The 24,898-nt window shown below is 40.9% G+C and overlaps 2 protein-coding genes across 2 annotated transcripts; both read left to right on the plus strand.

Annotated features, from left to right (window-relative positions):
* Positions 1 to 11,991: 11,991 nt before the first annotated feature.
* On the plus strand, positions 11,992 to 13,200 carry LOC149999913 (D-aminoacyl-tRNA deacylase 2). The gene has a single exon (XM_090288849.1). It carries the CDS (start codon positions 12,049 to 12,051, stop codon positions 12,553 to 12,555), a length of 507 nt encoding a protein of 168 aa, XP_090144975.1. The 5' UTR covers positions 11,992 to 12,048; the 3' UTR covers positions 12,556 to 13,200.
* A 10,336-nt stretch (positions 13,201 to 23,536) lies between these two features.
* On the plus strand, positions 23,537 to 24,496 carry LOC149999914 (olfactory receptor 7A17-like). Its single transcript, XM_090290198.1, has one exon. The coding sequence runs from the start codon at positions 23,543 to 23,545 to the stop codon at positions 24,494 to 24,496; it is 954 nt and encodes a 317-aa protein (XP_090146324.1). The 5' UTR covers positions 23,537 to 23,542.
* The last annotated feature ends 402 nt before the right edge of the window (positions 24,497 to 24,898 follow it).

A 24,898-nucleotide genomic window follows, 5' to 3' on the forward strand; every position in this document is an offset into this window, starting at 1 on the left:
TGCAGGCAACCACAGGCCAAAAATATTAAATGAAAATTTACAGAAATAAACAATTTATAAGTTTTAACTTGTACACCATTCTGAGTAACATGATTAAATCTTATGCTCTCCTGTTTTGTCCAGCTCAGGATGTGAATCATCCCTTTGTCTAGCGTGTCCACATTGTATGTGCTACCCACCATTAGTCACTTAGTAGCAGACTTGCTTATCAGATCCACTATCATGGTATCACAGTTCTTGTGTTCAAATAACACTTATTTTACTTAATATTGGCTCCAAAGTGCAAGGGTAGTGATGCTAGCAATTTGGATATGCCAAACAAAGTGTTTCCTTTAAGTAAAAGTATGTATATATAGGGGGAAAACTACATATGTACACACAGCATATTATATATACATATTAGTGTTTGATACTGTTTGTAGTTTCAGGAATCCCCTGGGGATCTAGGAACATATCCCTTGTGGTTACAGGGGGACTATTGTGTTCAATATTATGGCCTTATCCATGGTCGGGCTTGATCCTGTCTAGATCATTCTCTTTAGTGCTGTTCTATGATGTCTTTGTGCTTCCTGGGTAGAAACCCACATGTCCATTCTCTGGCCTCTGAGATCCTTTAGCACAGTCTCTAAAAGTTCACTCATCCCCAACTCCATTAGTTTATAACAGGGTTTTTTCATCTCGGCATTATTTGGGGACAGGTACGTCTTTGTTGTGAGGAATTGTTTTGTATGAAGTTCAGCAGCATCCCTGGCCTCACTCTAGTTCGTACCAGTTGCACTCCCCTCCACCCCTAGTCACGAGAATGAAAAAGGACTCCACACCTGATCAAACATCCCCCAGAGAAGAAGAATCACCCCTAGTTGAAAACCTCTGGCTTAGAGACAGGATAATTGTAACCTGCATGGACTATACTCAACAATTCATCTTCCAGAATTTTTATTCTAGAATTAGAGTAAAACTATGTATTCATTCAGAATAAAGCTAATCCTCACAATTTTCTGCCAATTTATAAGCAATCAATTCCAAATCACCAAGTTTCCCAGCTGGTAAAATAGCTTTTAGTGGAAACTCTCATCAAGGGCTATTTAAGTGTCCAAGTGAATCTGATCTTGCTCTTTCCACTCACATATTCTCACCCTGAAAGGAGCTGATGCCAATTGAGTGTTGGCTGTATGGAAGGCATCAAGTGTTTACATGCTTAACACTTTAATCCTCAAGTCCTGGAGATGGATGGTGGACATGTTTGCACAGCAATGTGGATACACTTAATAGCATCAACAGCATATTTAAAAGTGATAAAGATGGTAAATTGTTATTGTGTATATTTTATCACAATAAAAAAGAAAAGCTGTCTGTAGATATTATTTGTATTATTAATATTATTATTATTATTATTTTTTTTTATGAGAAGGTAGGTTAAGAGAAGTGTGGCAACTTTTCCAGCATCACCCATCAGGAAGTAACAGAGCCAAGATTTGAACAAAAGAGGGATTTGATTCCAAAGTCTGTTTTTTCCTATACATTCAACACACTCCCCCCAAACACTGTAATAGATATTTCAAGAGTTGTAACGCGCACGCGCACACACACACACACACACACACTCCTACCTGCCCCCAAACTTACCTTTCATTCCAGAGTACCCAGGTGGTCCACTGCTATTGATCCATCTTTTTAAAAAGTCATGCCCTGGGGTGTTTGTAATCTCTAACATGCAGTTCCTCTGTGGCTAGAGATTCTGGATGTGATCCCCTTATGTCCTGAGCTTTTAATAAATTCTTTCCTTCCAAGACATCTTTTGGGAAAAAAATGTCTATCCATCCAACCTCTTCTGTATCAGTCAGACAAGCAGAGCTGGGCAGAACTAGCCATGGCTCACTTTAATTTGGGATGGATCCCCTCACTCCTTAATCAATACTTCTCATGATGTGAATTGAAGAACAGGAATCCTTTCAGCAAGTTTCCAAGTTGTGGCTTTGCCTCTTCCTTTCCCCATTTACCTGAGTGATGTCAAAATTTGGGTCTGGGGGTTTCTCTGGTGACACTAACTGAGCAGGGGAAAGGCACCAACATTACTTACCTTTTGTTGCCAATAAAACCTTCACATCTCTCTACTATGACCAGGCATGATCTGGACCCTTGGTCACTTAATTAATCAAATAGCAGTTTGCAGAACACTGTCATTTCGTCGTCGGCAGCCGTCCATCTCGAGAGACGATGGTGTAGCTTCTTAAGAGTCTATCTGCACCGCCGAGAATGACTGTGCAGTCCGACTCGGGAGTGACACGGTATCTGTCTCCTCCCATGTTGAATCGACATCTTACGATGACGCTGGAGTGTCCTCTCCAGTGAAGCTGAAGCTACAGAGCCTGGGCAGGGTGATATGGAGGGTCTGCTGTTGCCCATGCAGCAGACCCCCCCTCTCTTCGCAGCTGAAGGGTCCAAGGGAAAGACGGAGTCAATACAGCTTGGCTTCAGGTGCGCCGCAGGAGTTGCCGGTGTTGACTACAGTGTCAAACCGCCTTAGGGACTCCGGCTCCAGATTTTCTGTTGGGGTTTACTCCCTTAGCCTTTCCCCTGAAGAGGTATGCCGCAAGGCAGCGGAGGTTTTTTTTTTTTTTTGAGTCAGAGTTTTCCTTCTCTGATGTACCCTGACTGGAAGATCGAACCAGCGACACTTAGCTCGCAGGCCGACGCTCAATCCACTGAGCCAAACCAGCCTCAGCAACACTGTCATTTACTGTTTATTTAATTCTCACATCCAATTACCCCAGCTCAAGAATTCATAGCAGAGTTTGTTCAGTTAATCATTGCTGAAAGAATACATTCTACAGGTAAATGATATTTTTGTTGGAACTAATGTTATTGACAAATGGAACTAATGTTATTGACAAATGGACTGAGAGAAGGTAAGTGACTAATCTAAAGTCACACACCTAGTAAGAGGACATACTAGAATTTGAAGCCTCATCTCTCAACTCTGAATGCTGCATCTTTCTTGAAATCAATGCTCAGCTCTTCTGCCCAGGAGTTCAGAACTGAGAAGTTTTCTGGGTGTGGGGGAGGATGGACCAGTCCTCAGAGATGAGCTGGGGTTGACCCCAAACCCTGCCAGATAAGTTGTTTTGGTAGGTGTCCATGCCTGGCTGCTTCCAACAGCTTTTATGGAATGTCAACATGAGTTGATGCTCACTTGGATTAAACATCAACATAGATTGACATCCTGCTGTCTAGAGGCCTGACTTTCTTAGATTCATAGCAATGAAGACAGAGAAAGAATAAGAATTCAGCATAACAGGACATCTGCTTGAGGGCTGGCAAACATCGAAGAGGTAGACAAAAAATCATCTTTCCATCCAAATACTTGTATACACTCAACCCATTATATCTGTGGAAAACAACATCAACAATTCTTCAAATCCATCCTTCCACTGATGTCTAATGTCAATCATACCTGGACCCCCAAGATACCCACATGCTGGATTTCAATTTCTCATCCCCACTCGTCAGGGTCTATGTGCAGAGTGAGGGGCCTTTCTCAGCACCCCATGAGCTTTTCAACCACTCTTATTCCAAGACAGACCCTAATGAAGTCTCCCTGGACTAGCATCATGGGCTTAATCAGTGCTGCTTCTGTCTGTGCAAAGATAGATGTCATTATCTGGGGATAGAGCTCCAGGGAGAGCTGTTGCATCAGAAACCCCTCAGGGTCTCCAGGAAATTAATTGCAGTGAGAGTCTATAGCCCTTGGTGTTTGGGTTGTCTCTGGAAGACTATGGGAAAACGTTTACTCATCACTCAACCACAGGAAAAATGGGAAACACTGATGTGGATTACTAAATATGACAGATGTCCAAGTCCTCCTGTTTAAATATAGTCAGGAGGAAGAGGTGTGGGAATCCATTACAGCAAACGGATACTATGCCCTCCCCTTACCAATTCTGGTGTCCAGGAGACTTCTCCTGAGTTAAAGAATGAGGCAGTGATGGTGGTGGGACAGCCAGGAGACAGCTTTCCTGGGTCAGAACATTTCCTTTAAATGCCATTCTTTAAAAAAAAATTATTTTAAAGAGGGTGGGGAGAGAGATCAATTTGTTGTTCCACTTATTTATGCATTCATTGTTGATTCTTGTATGAAAAGGAACCCCCACCCACCCACCCAAAGAAAACACCCTGGAATTATCATCTGGAGGATGGACCTCTTGCAGTACAGGTTTACCCCACTAAGTGAGTGTTCTAAGAACCCATCTGTATCAATGTACCAGCTGGCATTATATTGAGAGGATATGTTTGGTCTGTGACTTTTTTCTGAAGACTTTCAACGTGTTTGCCCATTTCCTGATGGGTGATTTATGAGCACACCTGCCCACTCCACTCTGAGTGTTCAGCACTTTTTGACCAAAACCGGCATGACCCTTGTGCCCCACCCCCAATTCACTCATCTTGCCCCAAGCCACTTTTTTTGTTTGTTTCCCTGGATTTAAAAAAATCCTCAAAGGGAAACATTTTGCCAACATGGAAGAGACAAAACAAAAAACAGAAGCATAAAAGGCATTAAAATCAGAAAGGTCAAAAACTGTTTTGAGCAGTGAAAAAAACATCTTAATAGGTGTATTGCATCAAATGGAGATGATTGTGATGGTGACTGAATTTAAACATGTAAAAATAAATATACAATTTTAAATTTAAAACTCCTTCTTTGGGGGGGTCCCCCCTCATATACTAAGAAGTTTTATGTCTTCTTGATGTAGTGTTACCTTTGTTATTTTGAAATCTATTTTGTCAGACATAAGTATGGCTACACCTGCTTTTCTGTGGATGTTATTTCCTTGGAGAATCATTTACTACACTTTCACTTTTTGAACCTACCTTTGTCTTTGCAGCTAGGATGTGTCTGCTGAAGCAGCATATAGTTGGGTTTTGTTTTTTGGTTTAATCTACTACTGTGTGCCTCTTTTATTGGTGAAGTCAGTCCATTTATATTTAGTTATTTATTGATATATAAGAATTTCTTATAACCATCTTATGGGTTTTTTTCCTGGTATTTCTGTGCCTCCATTGATTTTTTACCTTTGTGTTCCTGTCTACCGTTTTTGTTTGGTGGTATTCCATACTTCTTTCCTCTTCTTTTTAAAGCTATGTGTCTTAGTTTTGGATTCTTTCTGTGGCTATTATTAGGCTTATGAAAAAGAAAGTTTCATATATACAGTAGTTTCTTTCTTCTGAATGCATCTGATTTCCATCCTCCTTTGCAGATACAGACCATTAACCCTCCCCTTTTATGTTTTGTTGTCACAAGTTATCCCTGTTTATTCTGTAAATTTGTTGGCTAACAAAGATAATGCAAGTCTCAAACAGCTTAAATGGGAGGCTGAACGTGATGACTGGCTGCTACACGACAGTGATGTGAAGAATATCATCAAGAAAAAGAAGAATTTAAAAAAGAGGAGGCCAAAAACCACTCAGAAAATTAAAAAGCAAAGAAAATGAGAGTTTTCCAAGTAAATTATAAATTAAAATTCTACTTACTCCTAACTTTCATTCTTCAACCATTTTTCTTGATCCTGCTCTCTGATTCCATACATTCCAGAATATTCAATGGATTTGTAATAAACTATGAATAAATAGTTATCATTTATAAATCATGTAAAAATGTTAAAATTAAACAATATTGAGAAATATTGACCTTTTATCTTTTGTTTCAGGTAGAACAACCCTCTTGAGTATTTGCTGCAATAAAGGTCTTCTGGTATTAAATTCCCTCAGCTTCTGTATGTCTGGAAAAGTCCTTATTTCTCCTTCATATCCAAAGGATAACTCTGCTGAATATATTATTCTTGGCTGACGATTTCTCTCTTTCAGTAGTTTGAATATTTGGTTCCACTCTCCTCTGGCTTGTAGAATTTCTGCTGGAAGTCCGATGATAACTTGATGGACTTCCCTTTGTAGGTCATGTCCTTCTTTTCACTGGCTGCTTTGAGAATTTCTTCCTTGTCGTTAATTGTTTAAAGTTTTAATACAATGTGCTTGGAGAGGCCCTCTTTGGATTGATGTAACTAGGTGTTTTGTTTGCTTCTTGGATTTGAGGATCTAGCTCTTTCTATAGGTTTGGGAAGTTCTCATCAACTATTTGTTTAAATAGGCTCTCTGTTCCCTTCTCCCTCCCTTTTTCTTCTGGTATGCCTATTATTCTTATATTACTTTTTCTCATGGAGTCAGATAGTTCTTGTAGAGTTCTTTCTTTTTTTATACTGAAGTCTCTCTCTTTTTCTCTCTGGATTATTTCTAGATTTCTATCTTTGACATCATTAATTCTCTTCTCCATGTGGTTGGCTCTATTTCCTCTGCTCACTAGTTCATTTCTGATCTTTCCTATTGAATTCTTCATCTCTAGAATTTCTATTTGGTTCTTTTTAAAGTTTCAATCTCTTTGGTAAAGTATTTATTTTGTTCATAAATTTGTTTTCTGAGTGCATTAAGCTGTCTGTATTTTTTTTTTTTTTTTGCATCTTGTTGAGTATTTTCAAAACTGCAATTTTAAATTCTCTGTCATTTATATCACATATTTCCATGTAGTCAAGTTTTCTTTCTGGAGACTTTTAATTTTCTTTCTAAGCTGCCTCGTCACCTTGGTTATTCATGGTATTTTGTGGGTTCCTTCTCTGTCTAGGAACCTATGCATGTGTGGCACTTCTCTAGCAGATTGCTATAAAGAAGACTTGCTATCATTTTCTAACAGGTGATCCTGAATCACAAGTTTTTGAAATTGTGAAATTCCAAAGCTGACCCCAGCAGCTGCCATCAGTGTAGCAGCAAAGCTTAGAGGTTCAGTCATGGCTGCCCTCCTTGTTTTGTCCTCTTGATAATGGTGAACTCAGACCTCTATGGGTCCCCCTACATGAGCACCCCAAGCGGGGATAAGTCACTGAATCCTTTACTCGGAGGAAATAGTGATTCTGCAGTACCAGTTCTTGAATTTGTAGATAATGTGCTCCACAATCTGACACCGGAAGTGACAGAAGGCGAGTTTGGGGAGTATATAGGATAGCAGGACTCAATGGCTTTATGTCTTTGTCTGGAATGCCAACTGCCTGACAGCTGCTACAGAACCACTATATTGTCTCTTTACCCAGGGCTCTTGGCTCAGCTGCAGCTCACACTGCTCACTCCTGAAGGAGTGCCCATTGAGTCTTTCTGGTCCTCCCAGCTGAAGGGGGCACCAACCACAATTGGCTTTCTGTGAGCTCCAGGTTGTAAGGTTGCATTCAGAGCTACTCTGAGTCCTCCTCCTTTCTTGCTTCCCCTGTTTGTCCCTGCTTTTTCAGCTTTAAATGTTTCAATGTGTGGATCTCTCAGGCATTTATGTATGTTGAGCAGGAAATCCTTTGTTGAATTATAGCTGTTCAAATTGTTGAAATTTCAGGGGGGAAGACCAAAGAGATCTCTCATGGTGCCATTTCTGTGACATCGATCCCCTTTATCCATCTTTTTTTTAAAGTATATTTTATTGATTATATTGTTACAACAGTTCCAATTTTTTCCCCTCTGTTCCCCTCTGCCCAGCACCACTCATTCCCCAGAAATGCCCCCCGCCCCCCCACCCCCGTCCATGCCCATGGGTCGTACATACAAGTTCTCTGGCTTCACCTTTTCATATAGTATTCTTTTTTATTTTAGATAATTAATTAATTAATTATTTCAACAATAAAAAAATAACAATCCTTCCCTCTCAGACTTAAGACCCTTTATAATCTTATAAAGGACAATTGGCAAAGTTCTTGAGCTCCTCTAGCTGCTTCAAGCTGGACATGGTCATCGTCCTACCTACCCTTGGGTCTAGAGATCCCTAACAAGAGTGGGGGTGTGGACGGGGGGTGGCCTTCCCACATGGGGAAGGATTGTGCAGACTCCAGGTCAGTTGGCTGTCCTCGGACAATGGTGTGCTTGATTTAATAGGCTGGCATCTTTGTTGTATTCTAGGGGCAACAGATTTGGCAACAGGGTTAAAAGACACCATTCAATCCATAACCACTAGATGATAAAAGGCAGGTATTAAGTTTTCAATGTCCCACATTAGAGAAAAAAGGGCTTCTTTGGAGGAAGTTGTGCCAGGCACATCTCACCTGTCCAAAACCCTTTTGCCCATTATACTTAGTTTGGGCTGAGGGAAATATTTTAGGTTTCCCCCCTCTCAGACCTCTGGGCCCTTTCTGTCCAAGCCATTAGGATAGAAAAGAGAAACCAGTTTTAAAGTGAAGCCCACAAATGATCCCATTCTTCATCAACTCAGCCACTTAGTTCAGCCAAACCATTGAGTCTGAGGAGGCAGTGATGCAGACAGGATTAAGTGAGGTCTATACATACACACAATCACTCAGGTAATGAGATCATAGGCTTATGCCCTTTGAAAACAGAAAACACGTGTTAATTTATGTAACATAAACCCACAAACAAGTCTCTAAATCTGCAAGACTGTCTTATTGGAAAGACATCCAGTTGCAAGGTATTCGACATTCTTCCTGCCTGTAAATTAAACATCTTTGATGATACCACAGACATAGTTTAAATTTCAAATGAAAACAAATTTTAAATGAAAAGAAACTTTAAAGATGGTTAGCTGCACTACTTTATAGTCTACCACTGAGCATTGTGATTTTCCTTGAATCGTGATTTTTCTCCTTAAGATTACCCTCCTTGTCATTAAAGGGACTGCATTAAGTCCATTTTTAATTTACCTGTTCCTTTGCATAAACACAACAAGAGCAGCAAATGATCACTTATGATCTTTAGTATGGTTTGCTGGAACTTACGCAAGGAACATTTAGGGTGACATTCAGTGTGCCCTTCAGGGCACAGAAGCTGAGCCACATACCTGCCATTCAGCCTGGCCTGTAAACACCTGTCTTTTCCAAGTCCTTCATGTTTTCCGTTGTGCCTTAAGGTTCCTTCTAGCCATCTTTCAGGAAAACAACCTTCATTCTTTCCCTGGAAAGATCGCCATGGGCCGCACAACCAACCAAGGTACCAGGCCTTTTATCTTGTGGGCTTTTATTACCTTTGAAAGTCAATCCCAGTTCCTCAGGGCTTTTTGGTAACAACCAGAGCCCAAGCATGTCTCCTTTAGGCATGACATTCCAGCCAAAGTCTTGGTCAAAAAACCCTCTATTAACAACTGGTCTTATTAGTTTTATGCAAATAACCTTATGTCATTACTTACTTCTTCAGAATGCCAAATTCCGGAAGGATCAGATAGGGAGAAAAATATACAATGTGAAGGAAAATCTTTGTCCTTCTAATATTCACTGAAATTGCATTTTTATTCTTTATATTTTCATTTTTTCCCCTACTAAAAATTTTTTGTTTGTTTTTCCATTACAGTTGTCCCACTTTTTTTCCCCCTTGCTTCCCTGCACCCTGCCCACCCCTTTTTTTAGTCAGTCCCCACCCAGTTGTCCATGTACGTGGGTCATTTATACATGTTCTTTGACTAGATCTTTTCCCTTCTTACCCCACTCTCTCCCTACCCCTTCCCCCTTTTATCTATCTTTAAAGCCAGCAGTGTAGCATTTTAAAATTTTGTTCTGACACCAACTATATGTTCTTCCTTCTTCTTCCACATTTGGACAATCATGGTGATTACATTAGCCTCACTTATGTAATTATTGCCAATTATACCTTTTATTTTTAATTATAGTTGACATACATTATATTAATTTCAAATGTGTAACAATGATTCAATATTTATATACCTCACAAAGTGATGACTACAATAAGTCTAGTAACCATCTGTCACTGTAGATTGGAGTATTATTGACACTATTCCCTATGCTGTACTTTACATCCCCATGACTTATTTTGTAACTGGATGTTTATACTTCTTAATCCCCTTCCCTTTATTCCCCTATTCCACACACCCCTCCTCTCTAGTAACTACGAATTTGTTCTCTGTATCTATGAGTTTGTTTCTGTTTCATTTTACTTATTTTCTTTTTTAGATTGCATTTTGCTTTTTTCCCAGGTAGAAGAGATACCTTTTACCATTTCTCAGTGTGAATCAGCTACCTAAGCTCTAGATCCTACTCCAATCCATGCACTGCCAGGCCTTTTTTCATCTAAATAACTTATTGAAGTATAATTACATAATATAAACAGAATATGATTAAAATATACAATTTGATGAATAAAAGTCATACAAAAATTACAGTCCATACCTCATGTTTTCATTTGTGTATAAGTTAAGAAAGTTCACAACAAACTTTAATGGCTTCTCAATGTAATTGTTAAACATTTAATAAATCTAAGCCTTAATTTCCTTATTTCTGAAGGTAATATAGAATAGTAAACATAACTTCAGAGGAATGTTGCAAGAAATAAATGAGTCTGGTTAAGATGGAGGCATAGGTAAACAAGGCTTGACTGCTCACACAACCACAGCAAAGATTACAACTAAACTACAAAACAACTACCACCCAGAATTGTCAAAAAATCAAGCTGTATGGAAGTTTGACAACCAAGTAATTAAAGAAGTCACATGCATACAGACAGTTAGGAGGAGTGGAGACACACGGAGATGTGGAGATGCAGAACAGGTGGTTCCACCTTCACTTGTTCTGGATAAAATTTGGGAGGGATATCTTGGGAGTAAGGGATCCCAGCCCCACACAAGACCACCCAGCTTAGGGTTCCAGTGCCAAGAAAATAAGTCCCCATAACTTCTGTCTGTAAAAACCAGTGGGGGTTGGGTGGTAGAAGAAACTTTGGGGTTCTCAGGCGTCTTCTTTTAAAGCACCTGCAACAGACATAGGACTTTTGCATACTCACTCCCTCTGGGCTCCAGCAGTGGGGCAGCAGTTGGAAGAGAACCAGTGACATATAGGGAGAAACTGAAGTCATTGGCAGGAGGACAAGTGCTGGGGGACAGCTTCCTCCTGGACAAAACTCCAGAGGTCAGGCAGTGGCATTCCCCTTTCTGAGCCCTCCCCTACACAGAGGCACAGAGTGGCCACACTATATTGGAGACTCCATCAACCTGGTTCACACAGGTGGCCTTGCTCTGGTAATTACCTAAGGCTCCACCCCATCCAACTTACTGGTGTGCTTTTCTATCATACAATAGGCCATGCTACTAAGACAGGAAGTCAAAGCAGCTCTACCCGATACATAGAAACAAACACAGGGGGGGCTGCCAAAATGAGGAGATAAAGATATATGGCTCAAACAAAAGAACAGAATAGAACTCCAGAACTAAACAAAATGCAGATGAACAATCTATCAGATGCACAGTTCTAAACACTGGTTATTAGAATGCTCAAGGCACTCATTGGGTACTTCAGCAGCATAAAAAAAGACTCAGGCAGAAATGAAGGTTACATCAAGTGAAATAAAGAAAAGTTTACAGAGAACCAACAATGGAGTGGATAAAGCCAAGTATCAAATCAATGATTTGGGACATAAAGAAGAAATAAACATTCAGCTGCAACAGAAAGAAGAAAAAAGAATGAAAATAAATGAGGAGAAGCTTAGGAACCTCTGGGACAACTTTAAATGTACCAAAATCTGAATCATAGGGGCGCCAGAAAGAGAAGAGGAAGAGCAAGAAATTGAAAACTTATTTGAAAATATAATGAAAGAAAACTTCCCTAATTTGGTGAAGGAAATGAACATAAAAGTCCAGGAAGCACAGATAAAGAGAGAATCTCTAAAAGCAGCAAGGGAAAAAGCAGAGAGTTACCTATAAAGGAGTTCCCATAAGACTATAAGCTGATTTCTCAGAAGAAACTTTGTAAGCAAGAAGGAGCTGGCAGGAAGTATTCAAAGTGATGAAAAGCAAGGACCTACAACCAAGATTATGCTATCCAGCAAAGCTATCATTTAGAATGGAAGGGCAGATAAAGTGCTTCCCAGACAAGGTAAAACTAAAGGAATTCATCATCACCAAGCCATTATATGAACTGTTAAAGGGACTTACTTAAGAAAAAGAAGATGCCCGCCCTCTGAGTTTACGGGGCGTGCGGCCTGAACCCGTGGAATTGTCACGCGGCCCGAGCCATGGCTGAGGGCGGCCGGACACCTCAGGCTCGGGCGGTCCTGCAGCAGTGCCTGCACGCGCGGCTGCAAGTGCGCCCCGAAGATGGGGACTCCGCGGCCCAGTGGGTGGAGGTTCAGAGAGGATTAGTGATCTACGTGTGCTTTTTCAAGGGAGCTGATCAAGAACTTCTTCCCAAAATGGTTAATACACTGTTAAATGTGAAATTAAGTGAAACAGAAAATGGCAAGCACGTCTCTATATTGGATCTACCTGGCAACATTCTTATTATCCCTCAAGCTACCCTTGGGGGGAAAGTAAAAGGAAGAAACATGCAGTACCACTCAAACTCTGGAAAAGAAGAAGGGTTAGAACTTTATTCCCAATTTGTGACTCTATGTGAAAAAGAATTAGCTGCTAACAGCAAGTGTGCTGAAGCTGGCGTTGTGGTGGAACATGGCACTTACGGGAACAGGCAGGTGTTAAAGCTGGATACCAATGGACCATTCACACACCTGATTGAGTTTTAAAAAATTAAAAATTAGTTTCTGTCATTGTTTTCTGGTATAAAATGATCTGGACTATAATTAGATTTCCCCCATTCTTCTTGGATAAACTAATCTGTAGCATTTTTAGACAAGAAAGTCCTGGGTTCCATTCGTAAGTGTGCAGCCTGCTAATTGAGTGACCTTGCAAGTTACCTAAACTCTGGATCTCAGTCACCTTTCATTCTGCTTCTCCCTAAACTTGTACTTGAAATTTTGAGAAATGCTTTCTATTTACTTAATAATGGCATTGTGGAAGTGTTCTTAGAGAGCTGTATTTAAGTATTTTGCATTGAAGAGTTTTGTGCAATCAAGAAAAATATATTTAAAAAAATATATATATATGTCTTATACCCTTAAATTTATGTAGTATGCAATAAAAATAACAATTAAAATTGGGTTAAATCCAGTACAAACGAATTGTAATTTTACTATTCAGTTTTCTGTATTTTGAATGAAAGACAATGCAATTTATTGTTCCTTTTGAAATGTATGAAAGGTAATATAAAAATGTTACTATGTATTATATTAATTTCCAAGGATATCCAAGTGTTTTAAATTCATTTTAAGAATGTTTAAGGAACTGATATAAATAACCCATGGACATGTACAATGAGGCGGGGCTGGGTGTGGGAGAGAAATGGGGAGGAGAGTGGGACAACTGTAATAGAAAAAGAATAAATAAATCAAATTTTTAAAAAAGAATAAAAAAAAGAAAAAGAAGATGAAAACTATGAACATTAAAATGGCAATAAATTCACAACTATCAACAATTGAATCTAAAAAACGAACTAAGCAAATGAGCACAACAAGCAAGCAGAAAAGAAACAGAATCATAAGTAATGGAGATCATTTGGAGTTATCAGTTGGGAGGGGAAAGGGGGAGAGTGGGGAAAAATGTGCAGGAATTAAGAAGTACAAATTGGTAAGTACAGAATAGACAAGGGGATGTTAAGAACAGTATAGGAAATGGAATAGCCTAAGAATTTATATGCATGACCCATGGACATGAACTAAGGGGGTGGATTACCAGAGGGAAATGGGGTACTGGGTGGAGGAGGGCAAAGGTGGATAACAGGGACAACTGTAAAGCATAATCAATAAAATATATTTAAAAATAGATATTGCTCCCTTCTTGCAAAAAAGGAAAATAAATGAGTTATGTGGACATGTTTAGTTGAGTCAAAATAAAGTGTTCAAAGGTAAAGTTGTATGCATGCATATGTGTTTATTCAGGTATATTTTTATTTCAAATAAGCACACACACATATGCACACAAACACAAACTCATTTATAATCTTATAGTATATGTTGAAGGGAAACTTAAGAGAAAGCTGAAGAGGCTAGAAATGAAAAAAATGAATGTTTAAATTTTCATAAAATTAGAAGATATAGAAATGTATACACAAAGATTTAAAGTAATTGGTAGACAGAAATTTAAATGATGAATTTCTTTTCATATATTAATGCATCAAAAGCATAAAATATGAAGCACATTTACATTTATGCAAGAAGAAATTCTCTACCAGCTAGAGAGGCTGAATATCTCCAAACTGGTTATAAATGTCTTCTACTTAAGGGGGGATACAATGCAAAATGAATTTACCCAGGGGAAGCTAAATGAATGAAGTGAGGCACTTTATCTCAGTTTCTTGAACAAAATTTCATTGGATAAATGTCTGTATTCAATTTTTAATGCTAATGTAAAATTACTACACTAGTGATTTAAAAACAAACACATTTATGCTCTTAAAATTTCTGAAGTCTCGTAGGGCTAAAATCAAGATGTTTGCAGGGCTAGCTTTCTTCTGGAGGCCATGGGGAAGAATCTATTTACTTTTCTATTCCAAGCTTAGATTATAGTGAGGAAAAAAAAGAATCTAAATGTATTTCTTATAAGTAACAAATATTTCATAGTGAGGGACTAAATGACAGCTCTTAACCTCTGATATAAGGTTGAAATTCCAAATTGTTTTGGCCAATGTGTCATGAAGCCCTGTGTGTAATATTCAAGGTTTAATCAAAGGAACTTAGTTCTCCCCCTTGTTGAAAATAAAAATATCAATTTTCTGTAGAAATCAAGGGCCATGTTCCTACCACAAGTCAATATTTGGAGATTTGAGTTTTCTAATCCAGACTGAATCCTCAGTCTTAAATTTGGAAAAGTTTTAAATTAGGGCTGGGATAAAGTGCTGGGAGGTCAGTCCTCTGGAAGCCAACAGATTTTATGAGGAAGGACTAGTAAACACTGGATTCATTGGACTTCTAAGCTGGTCTTTTGGGAACACAGAATCTCCAGGAAAACTTTCCCTTCTGTCTAGACCCACAGGGAAATCATGTAATTAGAGGTTGGAATAACAAGACAGAAATGTACCTAATGAGCAGACATAGGGAGCTGTAAATATCTTCTATTCTCCAGTCTCTCAGCATGTGTGACCTTGGGTTGGATAGGATCTGGTTGTTGCTTTTGGAATCCTAAATCTGTCTAGGAGACCAATGCTTGACTCCTTCCTGCTGTCTGGTCTGAGGAGAGAGCTTCAATCTCCATCATCATCCATCGAGGAGGTTGGACTTCCTTCACAGGGAGTCCTTCCTCTTAGAGTTCCCAATCAGGTGAGTCCCAGGGTCCAGTAGGTACTCCAGGAAAGTGTCAGTGAGAGCCAAAGCCATGCACCTTTACTTGAAGTCTCTTCACGGTTATCAACCTCTGGTTGCTTGCTTGCTTGATTAACTAATTCATGATTTGTTTGTGATGCTAAAAAGCAAAGTGAACATTGAACTCAGCAATGCATGGGTAATTGCTGACAACTAACTGATGGAAGTCCAATTAGAGGTGGAAGTGGGAGGCATAAAGTACTTCAAGTAAAAGTAGAACATATGCAATGAGTTTTGCAACTAAAAGGAGTAGGAAAATAGAGTACTAGCTATGGAGAGATGTCCAGTAAAGTGAAGGCAGTTCTTCTTCTTCTTCTTTTTTCTTCTTCTTCTTTTTTTTTATCACGGGTTATATTCCACACTGTTTCCATATTGATGAAACAGATCCATGTCTAATATACCACTTGCAAATATTACCTTGCAACAGTAGTTCATGAGATGTACATTTCACAGTATCTTCTTTCACTCTGGGTTTTCAATTCATGTGAAAAAGAATTTGTTTGGTAAGTAAAAGGAGGTGTGCCAAATAACTTAACTTTGCCAGTTTTCATTACCTGTGACCTGAATATATTTGTGGGCTAGTTATTCATTTTTTTCTCTATTGTAAATTGTCTGCACAATTCCTGACATTTGCATAGTGGGGTCAGAATGCTTTTGTTTCTGTTTTTTTATTTTTTATTTCTATTGCATTCTTCTAAACAAGGAATTGGAGATTTCTTCCACCAACTTTGTTGTTTGTCATTGAGTACCTTTATGGATGTATATGTGGGGAATTGTGAGAATTGTGAGTATTTATTAATAGTGTGGGCTCAAATCTATCATTCAGTCACATTGTATTCTCTCCATTGCTTTTTTATTTTTTACTTTTCTTACTGAAAAAAATACAGCTGTTACTTTTATAATCTTCATTGTGGATCCTTGTCAGAAACAAGAAATGAAAGTGAATGTTCTGTGTAGTTAGTGCTAATAAATCACACTACATACATATGGCTAACTTGTTCACATCTCCATTATTCTTTATTGTTCCTTTTGGCCTATTGTGACTGGCAACATCTTCTACTGTCCTCTGGAAGGCATTCTTTTTAAATGTTTGACTAAAGATTACCTTTACCTTCCATAAACATATTTGAATCCATATATCTTTATATAAGAAGAAATCATAACTTAGGTACTGTTTTCTCCCTCATTTTAAAAGACCTTCTATAACATTCTTTTATTTCCAAGTCTTTGGAAATTTAATCTGGAATTAGTGGCCCATATTGATATTGTTAAGTTCTTATTATCTATTTTATGTCTTTATATAACTTAACTTGATTCTCACTTAATTTTTTCATATGATTGTTTTGTAATCACTGTACTTAACCTGATTTCATTCCTACTGTTAATCTTTATTCTGTAAGTTCTTAGTTCTTTCTAAAAAACTTCTCTTCTTATGTTATGCATATGTACACACTCATATGCTTTTATACAAATGTATGAACAGCATCCTGGCCCATCAGAAATGCTCTTTATGAGTTGTACAGTTTTTTTTCTATGTGTCCACTCTTTCTTCCTACTCAACAATACCTGTGGTCTTCCCTCCAGTCAACTAGTGTGTAAGATGCTGATTCATTATTTCTATGTCTACTTAATATTCCATGGTGTGGCTGTGCTATTCATACTTGAAAGCCTAATGTATACTTTCTCAATTCATTGCTCTTATAACAATATATGAAAATATTTTGAGATTGTTACATTAAAACTCTAGTTCTCCACCAGAGGTAATATTGTTCCCCCAGGAGACATTGAGCAACATCTAGAGCCATTTTTGGCTGTCACATGGAAGGTGTCAGTAAAGTTCAAGGATGCTCTCAACATCTTGCAATGTACAGGAGGGAATCTACCACAGACAATGATCTGGCCCAGAATAGCAAATCAATACTGCAGAGGCTGAGAAAACATTAGCTAAAAAATACAGGCAATTGTAATATTTATAGCTGTCTCCAGGTTGTTTTCCCAATGTTTAAACACTTTATAGTTCTGCCAGAAAGAAAAAATAGAGTACCCCTTTGCTACCTGTTTAATGTTTCAACCTGTCAGTGTGACACCTTTCTAAGTTTTTCCCCAGGCTGACAGGTGTGAAAGAATTTTTTTTTGCTTTTTTCTGAGCCTTTTCTGATTTTGAGCAAAGATTCATTTGATGGTCTTTTTAATTGGAATATTATTATATGCTTATTATTCTCTATAATTATCAGCCTTTTCATGATTTTTATTATGGTGGGGAGGTGCAGAAGAGGGATAAGTGGTTACAAAAAGAGACTTGACCTGGGGCAGTGAACACACAGTACAATATACAGATGATGTATTATAGAGTTGTACACCTGACACCTATATAATTTTATTAACCAATGCCACACCAATAAATTTAATAAAAATTAAGAAGTAAAAATAAAAATAATATTTCTCAATTGACTTTTGGAGATGTTTTGGTCATTAAAATATTTTACATTTTATTTAGTTAAATATGTCTGTCTTCTTACTTCTGAATCCCTTGACTTAATTAAGATGATTTGGCCCACCCACCAATATTAATATCTAGTTTTCTATCTGTTCATCTAAAAAGGACTGGTTTCTCTTCCAGGGAGTAGGCAATCCTTCTGATTTTGTATAATACAACTAAGGTAGGGTATCAAATTTATTTTCTTCCAGGTGGATATTTATTTTTCCAGCTTTTACTCAACAATTCAATCTTTCCAAATATATTGAAATGCAACCTTACCATGTGTTAAATGTGCTTATATACTGAGGCCTAATTCCTCATTCATCCAACAAATAAAACTCAGCCTCTATTGTTTGCCACAATGTCTAGGAACATTATACAGTACCTTCTGTGGCTATGCCTTTGCCAATTTAATTACTAATCCATGTTGGTATTTGTATCTTGTTTTCATTAGTTTTTGATGCTCCACTCAATTTTCTTTAATACAGTTGCTTTAAAATCACTCTGTTTAACCAGGTTTTATTCTCCCTGCCATTCCTTCATTTCATAACTTCACATTTACTTAAATGTGTTCCCATATAATGTATTCACATACATCTGTGAAAATATACAGGTGAACAAACCAGGTAAAACTCTGCTTCTTCAGATCTGGCATTGTGATGGTGAAGTCAGAGTACAGTGAAATAAATGTTTTCATGACTATGTGCTCGGGCTTAAATCATATGAAGGAAGTTACTCAGTATAAAAGGATTGATTGTTGTGGTGTGTGCACGTCCTGGGGAGGCTTTTGCACACTGGATGAAGACCAGAACCAGAATAAGGCAATGCCTATTGATCTGTCAAAAATGAGATCAAAATCCAAAGTCCAAGAAAAACAAAGACGCCACATAAGAAAAGTGAGAAAGGGGTTTGTCTCATTTGCATTTTAACCTTTTAAAAACCCACTTGTCAAATAAATATAGAATAGGCACAGGAAAAAACAGTCTTCTACTGCTTGATATTAAAAATATTTCCACTTGTAAAATACTGGTTTAATTTTTTGGTCAGTCTTCACTCGGGGTAGTTAATCTGTAAGGTGTTTCACACTGTATGTTGATAACTACCTTTGTCTTTGGACAAATGTATTTTTTCTCCTTTATTATTTTTTGCTTGACTTCAAGGGGGTTGTAATTGGGGTCAGAAAACTGCCAGAATCCAAAGACCTTTCTTCCTTATCATCTCTCAGGGGCCAACTGAGCTTATTATTAATAGATCTTTTTTCTTCCTCATGTCCATTTTATTCTTCTCTCTCCCTCTACATTTATGCTTTTTTAAATACGGGGCATAAAATGGACATACAATAGGGAGCCCCAAGCTTATTTGTCCATGGGAGGCTTACAATAGAAACATGAGGTACTATTTCTAAATCCTTTTTGGAAAAGATACTTGATCTGAACAGCTTGAGTTGTGTCTACTCATAGCCTAGTGAGTGAGACAAACATGAAGATAACACAGATGAGAAGGCCATGGTGTGTGTGTGTGTGTGTGTGTGTGCTGAGAGCAGGGCTCGGAGAGGGGCACCTGGACTCATATACACCAAGGTGACTTACAATACAGAGACCAGAACTCTATCAAGGGAAGAGACTAAGGAGGAGATTTCTTTCAATTCACAGGAAGCTTTTGCAACCAGATTTACATAGAGCATACAAGAGACAGATACCGGTTATAAGCTCATCCGATTGGCGAAGGAAACGAGCGCCAGGGGTCTCCTCTGACGGTGGGAGAGGTCATCGCACCTCACTGGACAGCTACCGTCTCGCCATGGCTCGCCTGCCCCACTGGGTGCGTGGGGATCAGAGAGGCGCCTCTCGAAAAGTGGGCCACAAAACACCCGCACCAGTTAATTCCAAGCAAACAACAAGAAAAAAGCCTCCGGCTCTTTGCCTCGCTAGCTGGAACATCAGGACCATGTGCCCCGGACTTACTGCAGACCTTCCGTGGATCAATGGTGCCAGGAAAACCGCTGTCATCGATAGGGAACTGGCACGACTAAACATCGACATTGCGGCTCTACAGGAGACCCGGTTGGCCGACAACGGAACTATCAGAGAAACCAACTACACCTTCTACTGGCAAGGGAAGTCTCCGGACCAACCAAGACAGCACGGTGTTGGGTTCGCTGTGAAGAACACGCTTGTTAACTCCATAGAGCCACCCACAGGAGGCACAGAGAGATTACTTACCCTCCGATTGTCAACAACTTTCGGCCCAGTCAGCATTCTTAGCGCGTATGCCCCAACCCTCTGCGCCACCACCGAAGAGAAAGAACAGTTCTACCATGCACTGGACGAAGCGTTATCCAAGATTCCCAGAAGTAACGCTCTCTATCTCCTTGGAGACTTCAACGCAAGAGTAGGAGCCGACCACATGGCCTGGCCCACCTGCCTCGGAAACTTTGGGAGAGGAAAGATCAATGAGAATGGTCAGCGACTGCTTGAGCTTTTGTGTCACCACGGCCTGTGCGTGACAAACACATTCTTCAAGTGCAAAGAGATCCACCAGGTGTCATGGAGGCACCCCCGCTCCCGTCATTGGCACCAGCTTGACCTCGTCATCACCAGAAGAACGGATATTGGCAGCACCCTCCTCACCCGCAGCTACCACAGTGCAGACTGCGACACGGACCATGCCCTCGTGGTAAGCAAGATGCGCATAATGCCGAAGAGGTTGCACCACTCCAAGATGAAGGGTCGCCCACGCATCAACACCAGTTGTGCCAGCAACCCAGTTAAGACCCAGCAATTCATCAACAAGATGGAAGATGCACTCGGCGAGGGAGTGGCGGCAGATGACATTATCGAATCCAATTGGCCACGTCTCCGCGACGCCATATACAACTCCGCCATTATTGCTTACGGGAAGAAAGAGCGGAAGAACGCTGACTGGTACGAGGCTCACTGGGAAGAAATGGAACCCGTGATCGAGGCTAAGAGGAAGGCCCTACTGGCTTACAAGGTCACGCCCACTCCCAGTACACTTCAAGCTCTACGGGCTGCCAGGAACAAAGTCCAGAAGACCGCCCGCCACTGTGCCAACACCTATTGGCTAAACCTGTGCAGAAGCATTCAGGAAGCCGCCGATATAGGCAACGCACGAGGAATGTATGAGGGTATCAAGAAGGCAACAGGCCCAATCCCCTCCAAGATCGCCCCCCTTAAGTCCAAGACAGGTGAGGTCCTCACTGACCAGGAACAGCAAATGCGGCGGTGGACCGAGCACTACCTCGAGCTGTACGCAACGAAGAACACCGTAACAGACACTGCTCTTAAAGCCATCCCAGACCTACCAGTCATGGAGGAGCTAGACACCCCACCTACTGCGGCAGAGCTCAGCAAAGCCATCGACCGCCTCGCTTGCGGGAAAGCACCAGGAAGCGACGGAATCCCTCCAGAAATCCTAAAGAGTGGGAAACCAGTCCTGCTACAGCCGCTCCACCATCTACTCTGTCTCTGCTGGAAGGAGGGTTACATCCCCCAGGATATGAGAGATGCCAACATTATCACCATGTACAAGAACAAAGGAGACCGCAGCGACTGCAACAACTACCGGGGCATCTCTCTCCTCAGCGTCATCGGCAAAGTATTCGCCCGGGTCACTCTTGCCCGCCTGCAGACCCTTGCTTCCCGCGTCTACCCAGAGTCCCAGTGTGGCTTCAGAGCTGGCCGATCAACAGTGGACATGATCTTCTCCCTACGCCAGCTGCAGGAGAAGTGTCACGAGCAGCATAAACCACTCTACCTCGCCTTTATTGACCTCACGAAGGCGTTTGATCTGGTCAGTCGAAGCGGACTCTTCAGCTTGCTACGGAAGATTGGCTGTCCACCACATCTGCTTGCTGTGGTCATGTCCTTTCACGACAACATGCACAGCACGGTGTCCTACAACGGCGCAACCTCTGAGGCCTTCCCAGTCAGCAGCGGAGTAAAGCAGGGCTGCGTCCTCGCGCCTACGCTGTTCGGAATCTTCTTCTCCATGCTCCTCCAATACGCCTTTAAGGACTGCAGCGAGGGTGTCTTCATTCACACCAGATCCGATGGCAAGCTCTACAACCTGGCCCGTCTACGAGCCAAGACCAAAGTCAAAGAGGTGCTCATCCGTGAGATGCTCTTCGCCGACGACGCAGCTTTGACATCACACTCCGAAGAGGGACTCCAGCAGCTAGTCACTTGCCTTTCCCACGCATGCAAGGAGTTCGGACTAGCCATCAGCCTGACGAAGACGAATGTTATGGCTCAAGGCACGGGGACTCCCCCATGCATCACCATCGACGGATACACCCTGGAGGTTGTCAACGACTTCACTTACCTCGGGTCCACCATCTCGAGCTCTCTGTCAGTCGACTTGGAGGTCAACCGGAGAATCGCCAGGGCAGCCACAGTTATGGCCAGACTGAACCGGCGAGCGTGGAACAATTCCAGCCTCACTGAGAAAACCAGACTGCGCATCTACCAAGCCTGCGTACTCAGCACTCTCCTCTATGGCAGCGAGACGTGGACCACCTACGCAAGGCACGAAAGGAAACTCAACAGCTTCCACATGAGGTGCCTGCGACGCGTCCTGCATGTCGCCTGGCAGGATAAGGTCCCCAACACCGAGGTGCTGAAGCGAGCCAATATGAGCAGTTTGCATGCAGTTCTTAGCGAGAGACGCCTCAGGTGGCTCGGCCATGTCAAAAGAATGGATGCAGGCCGTATCCCCAAAGACCTCCTCTACGGCGAGCTAGCAGAAGGCAAGAGGATGACAGGGCGCCCAAAACTGCGGTTCAAAGACATCTGCAAAAAGGACATGACACAATGCTCCATCAATCTCAACACATGGGAAGTTCAAGCAGACGACCGCCTAGCCTGGAGGCTCGCGGTCAGGCAAGGTACGTCACGCGCGGAGGCTGCGCGCAACGAGGAGGCGGTCCAGAAAAGATCGAGGCGGAAGCAGCGTCAGCAGCAGCAACAACAGCCATCTGCCTTCACCTGCACCAAGTGCGGCAGGGATTGTCACTCCCGAATCGGACTGCACAGCCATTCTCGGCGGTGCAGATAGACTCTCAAGAAGCTACGCCATCGTCTCTCGAGACGGACGGCTGCCGACGACGACAAGGGACTCTGTGACTTGAAGTTTTGACAGCAATGTGCAGGCCACCTTGTTTCTTAATATTCTCTGACACCATCTCTCATTCTCCTTGAAACACTGGCTTGTTCTGAGCCTTGATTTTCTAAAACAGCCACCATCCTTGAGGCCTTTGCACTGGCTGTTCCTTCTGCCTGGCAAATACTTCCCCTTTAGCTTCCTCCTTAGTCTTCTTTGAAGTGTCTGTTGGAGTGTTGCCTGCTGGCAAGTCTTGGCAAAAAGAACACCTTCTATCCACTCTCTCCATTTAATGTGATTTACTTTTCTATATAGCATGTACACCACTGGATATGTTGTATTATTATTTTTATTTGATTATATTTTTTGTCCATCATTAGTTTGTAGAGACTTTTGTTTTTCATCATCCCATACTCTGAACAGTGCCTGGAACATGGTCTAAAGTCAATATACGAGTCTATTCCTCAAATGCCTAAATGATATCCTCAATAAAACAGCAATATGCATTGCATTTGAAGAATGGGTTGAAAAGGAAATTCTAATGAGAAATGACAACAGACATGCCTTAATGGGAACCAGATCATGCACCCAATATGAAAATTATTTTTCAGATTCTAAAATATAAATGTAGGATTTATTCTTGGTTACTAATGCTTGCTAATGTGAAAATTAGTTATTCTTTTTTTCCCCCTATTTTCTGGTAGTCACCTTCAACACATGGAACCAGGCAATGCTACACAGATTTCAGAATTTCTTCTCCTGGGACTATCAGAGGAACCAGACCTGCAGCCCCTCCTATTTGGGCTGTTCCTGTCCATGTATCTGATCACTGCATTTGGAAACCTGCTCATCATCCTGGCCGTCAGCTCAGACTCCCACCTCCATACCCCCATGTACTTCTTCCTCTCCAACTTGTCCTTGGTAGACATCTGTTTCACCTCCACCACCATCCCGAAGATGCTGGTGAACATCCAGACACAGAGCAAAGCCATCACCTATGCAGGCTGCATCACACAGATGTATTTTTTCATACTATTTGCAGTGTTGGATGACTTTATCCTGACCGTGATGGCCTATGACCGATTTGTGGCCATCTGTCACCCCCTGCACTACACGGTCATCATGACCCCCCATCTCTGTGGACTGCTGGTTTTGGTGTCCTGGATCATAAGTGTGCTGAATTCCTTGTTAGAAAGCTTAATGGTGTTGGATCTGCCCTTCTGTGAGGACTTGGAAATCCCCCACTTTTTCTGTGAACTCAAACAGGTGGTCCAACTTGCCTGTTCTGACACATTTCTTAACAACATGGTGACGTATTTTTCAGCTGGGCTGCTGGCTGGTGGCCCCCTTGCTGGGATCCTTTACTCTTACTCTAAGATAGTGTTCTCCATACGTGCAATCCCGTCAGCTCAGGGGAAGTATAAAGCATTTTCCACCTGTGTGTCTCACCTCTCGGTTGTCTCCTTATTTTATGGTACAAGCCTAGGAGTGTATCTCAGCTCTGCCGGTACCCACAGCTCACAGTCAAGTGCAACAGCCTCAGTGATGTACACTGTGGTCACACCCATGCTGAACCCCTTTATCTACAGTCTCAGAAACAAAGACATAAAGAGGGCACTGGAAAAATTCCTTGGCAGGAAAGCTTTTCAAGGACCAACTGTAATAGCCTGAGGAAATGCCCGTGAATGCAGGGTTCAAAGCCACAGAGCAAGATGTTCTGACACAAATTAATACAAAATTTGGACCATACATAATTAGAAATTCTCATTTATCTCATGGGTTAACATGCATCACTTTAGCATAATTTATTCTCTTATGACATATATCATTCCAAGTAATTTTTCTGTTGTTTTACTGAAAGAATAGTCATGAATTACACTACTCCTATGGATTAAAATACACTTGGCTACTGAGATTATTACATTATTTTGTTGTAGAGGAAAATCTGAGACCACAGTTTTTACTTAAATGTTTATCTTATTTCCCATAACACTACCTTGACTGAACTTACTGATAATGTAGACTTGAACATGCTAGTAGGTTTTATAGCTGGTCTCCTGATTTTATATACTT

This window comes from Furipterus horrens, unplaced genomic scaffold, assembly GCF_987537825.1.
Source record: "Furipterus horrens unplaced genomic scaffold, mFurHor1.1.pri manual_scaffold_10, whole genome shotgun sequence".
NCBI lineage: Eukaryota > Metazoa > Chordata > Mammalia > Chiroptera > Furipteridae > Furipterus > Furipterus horrens.

What these genes read in the sequence shown, in the direction of transcription:
- LOC149999913 (XM_090288849.1), top strand. Translation starts at nt 12,049, where the DNA reads ATGGCTGAGGGCGGCCGGACACCTCAGGCTCGGGCGGTCCTGCAGCAG.
- LOC149999914 (XM_090290198.1), top strand. Translation starts at nt 23,543, where the DNA reads ATGGAACCAGGCAATGCTACACAGATTTCAGAATTTCTTCTCCTGGGA.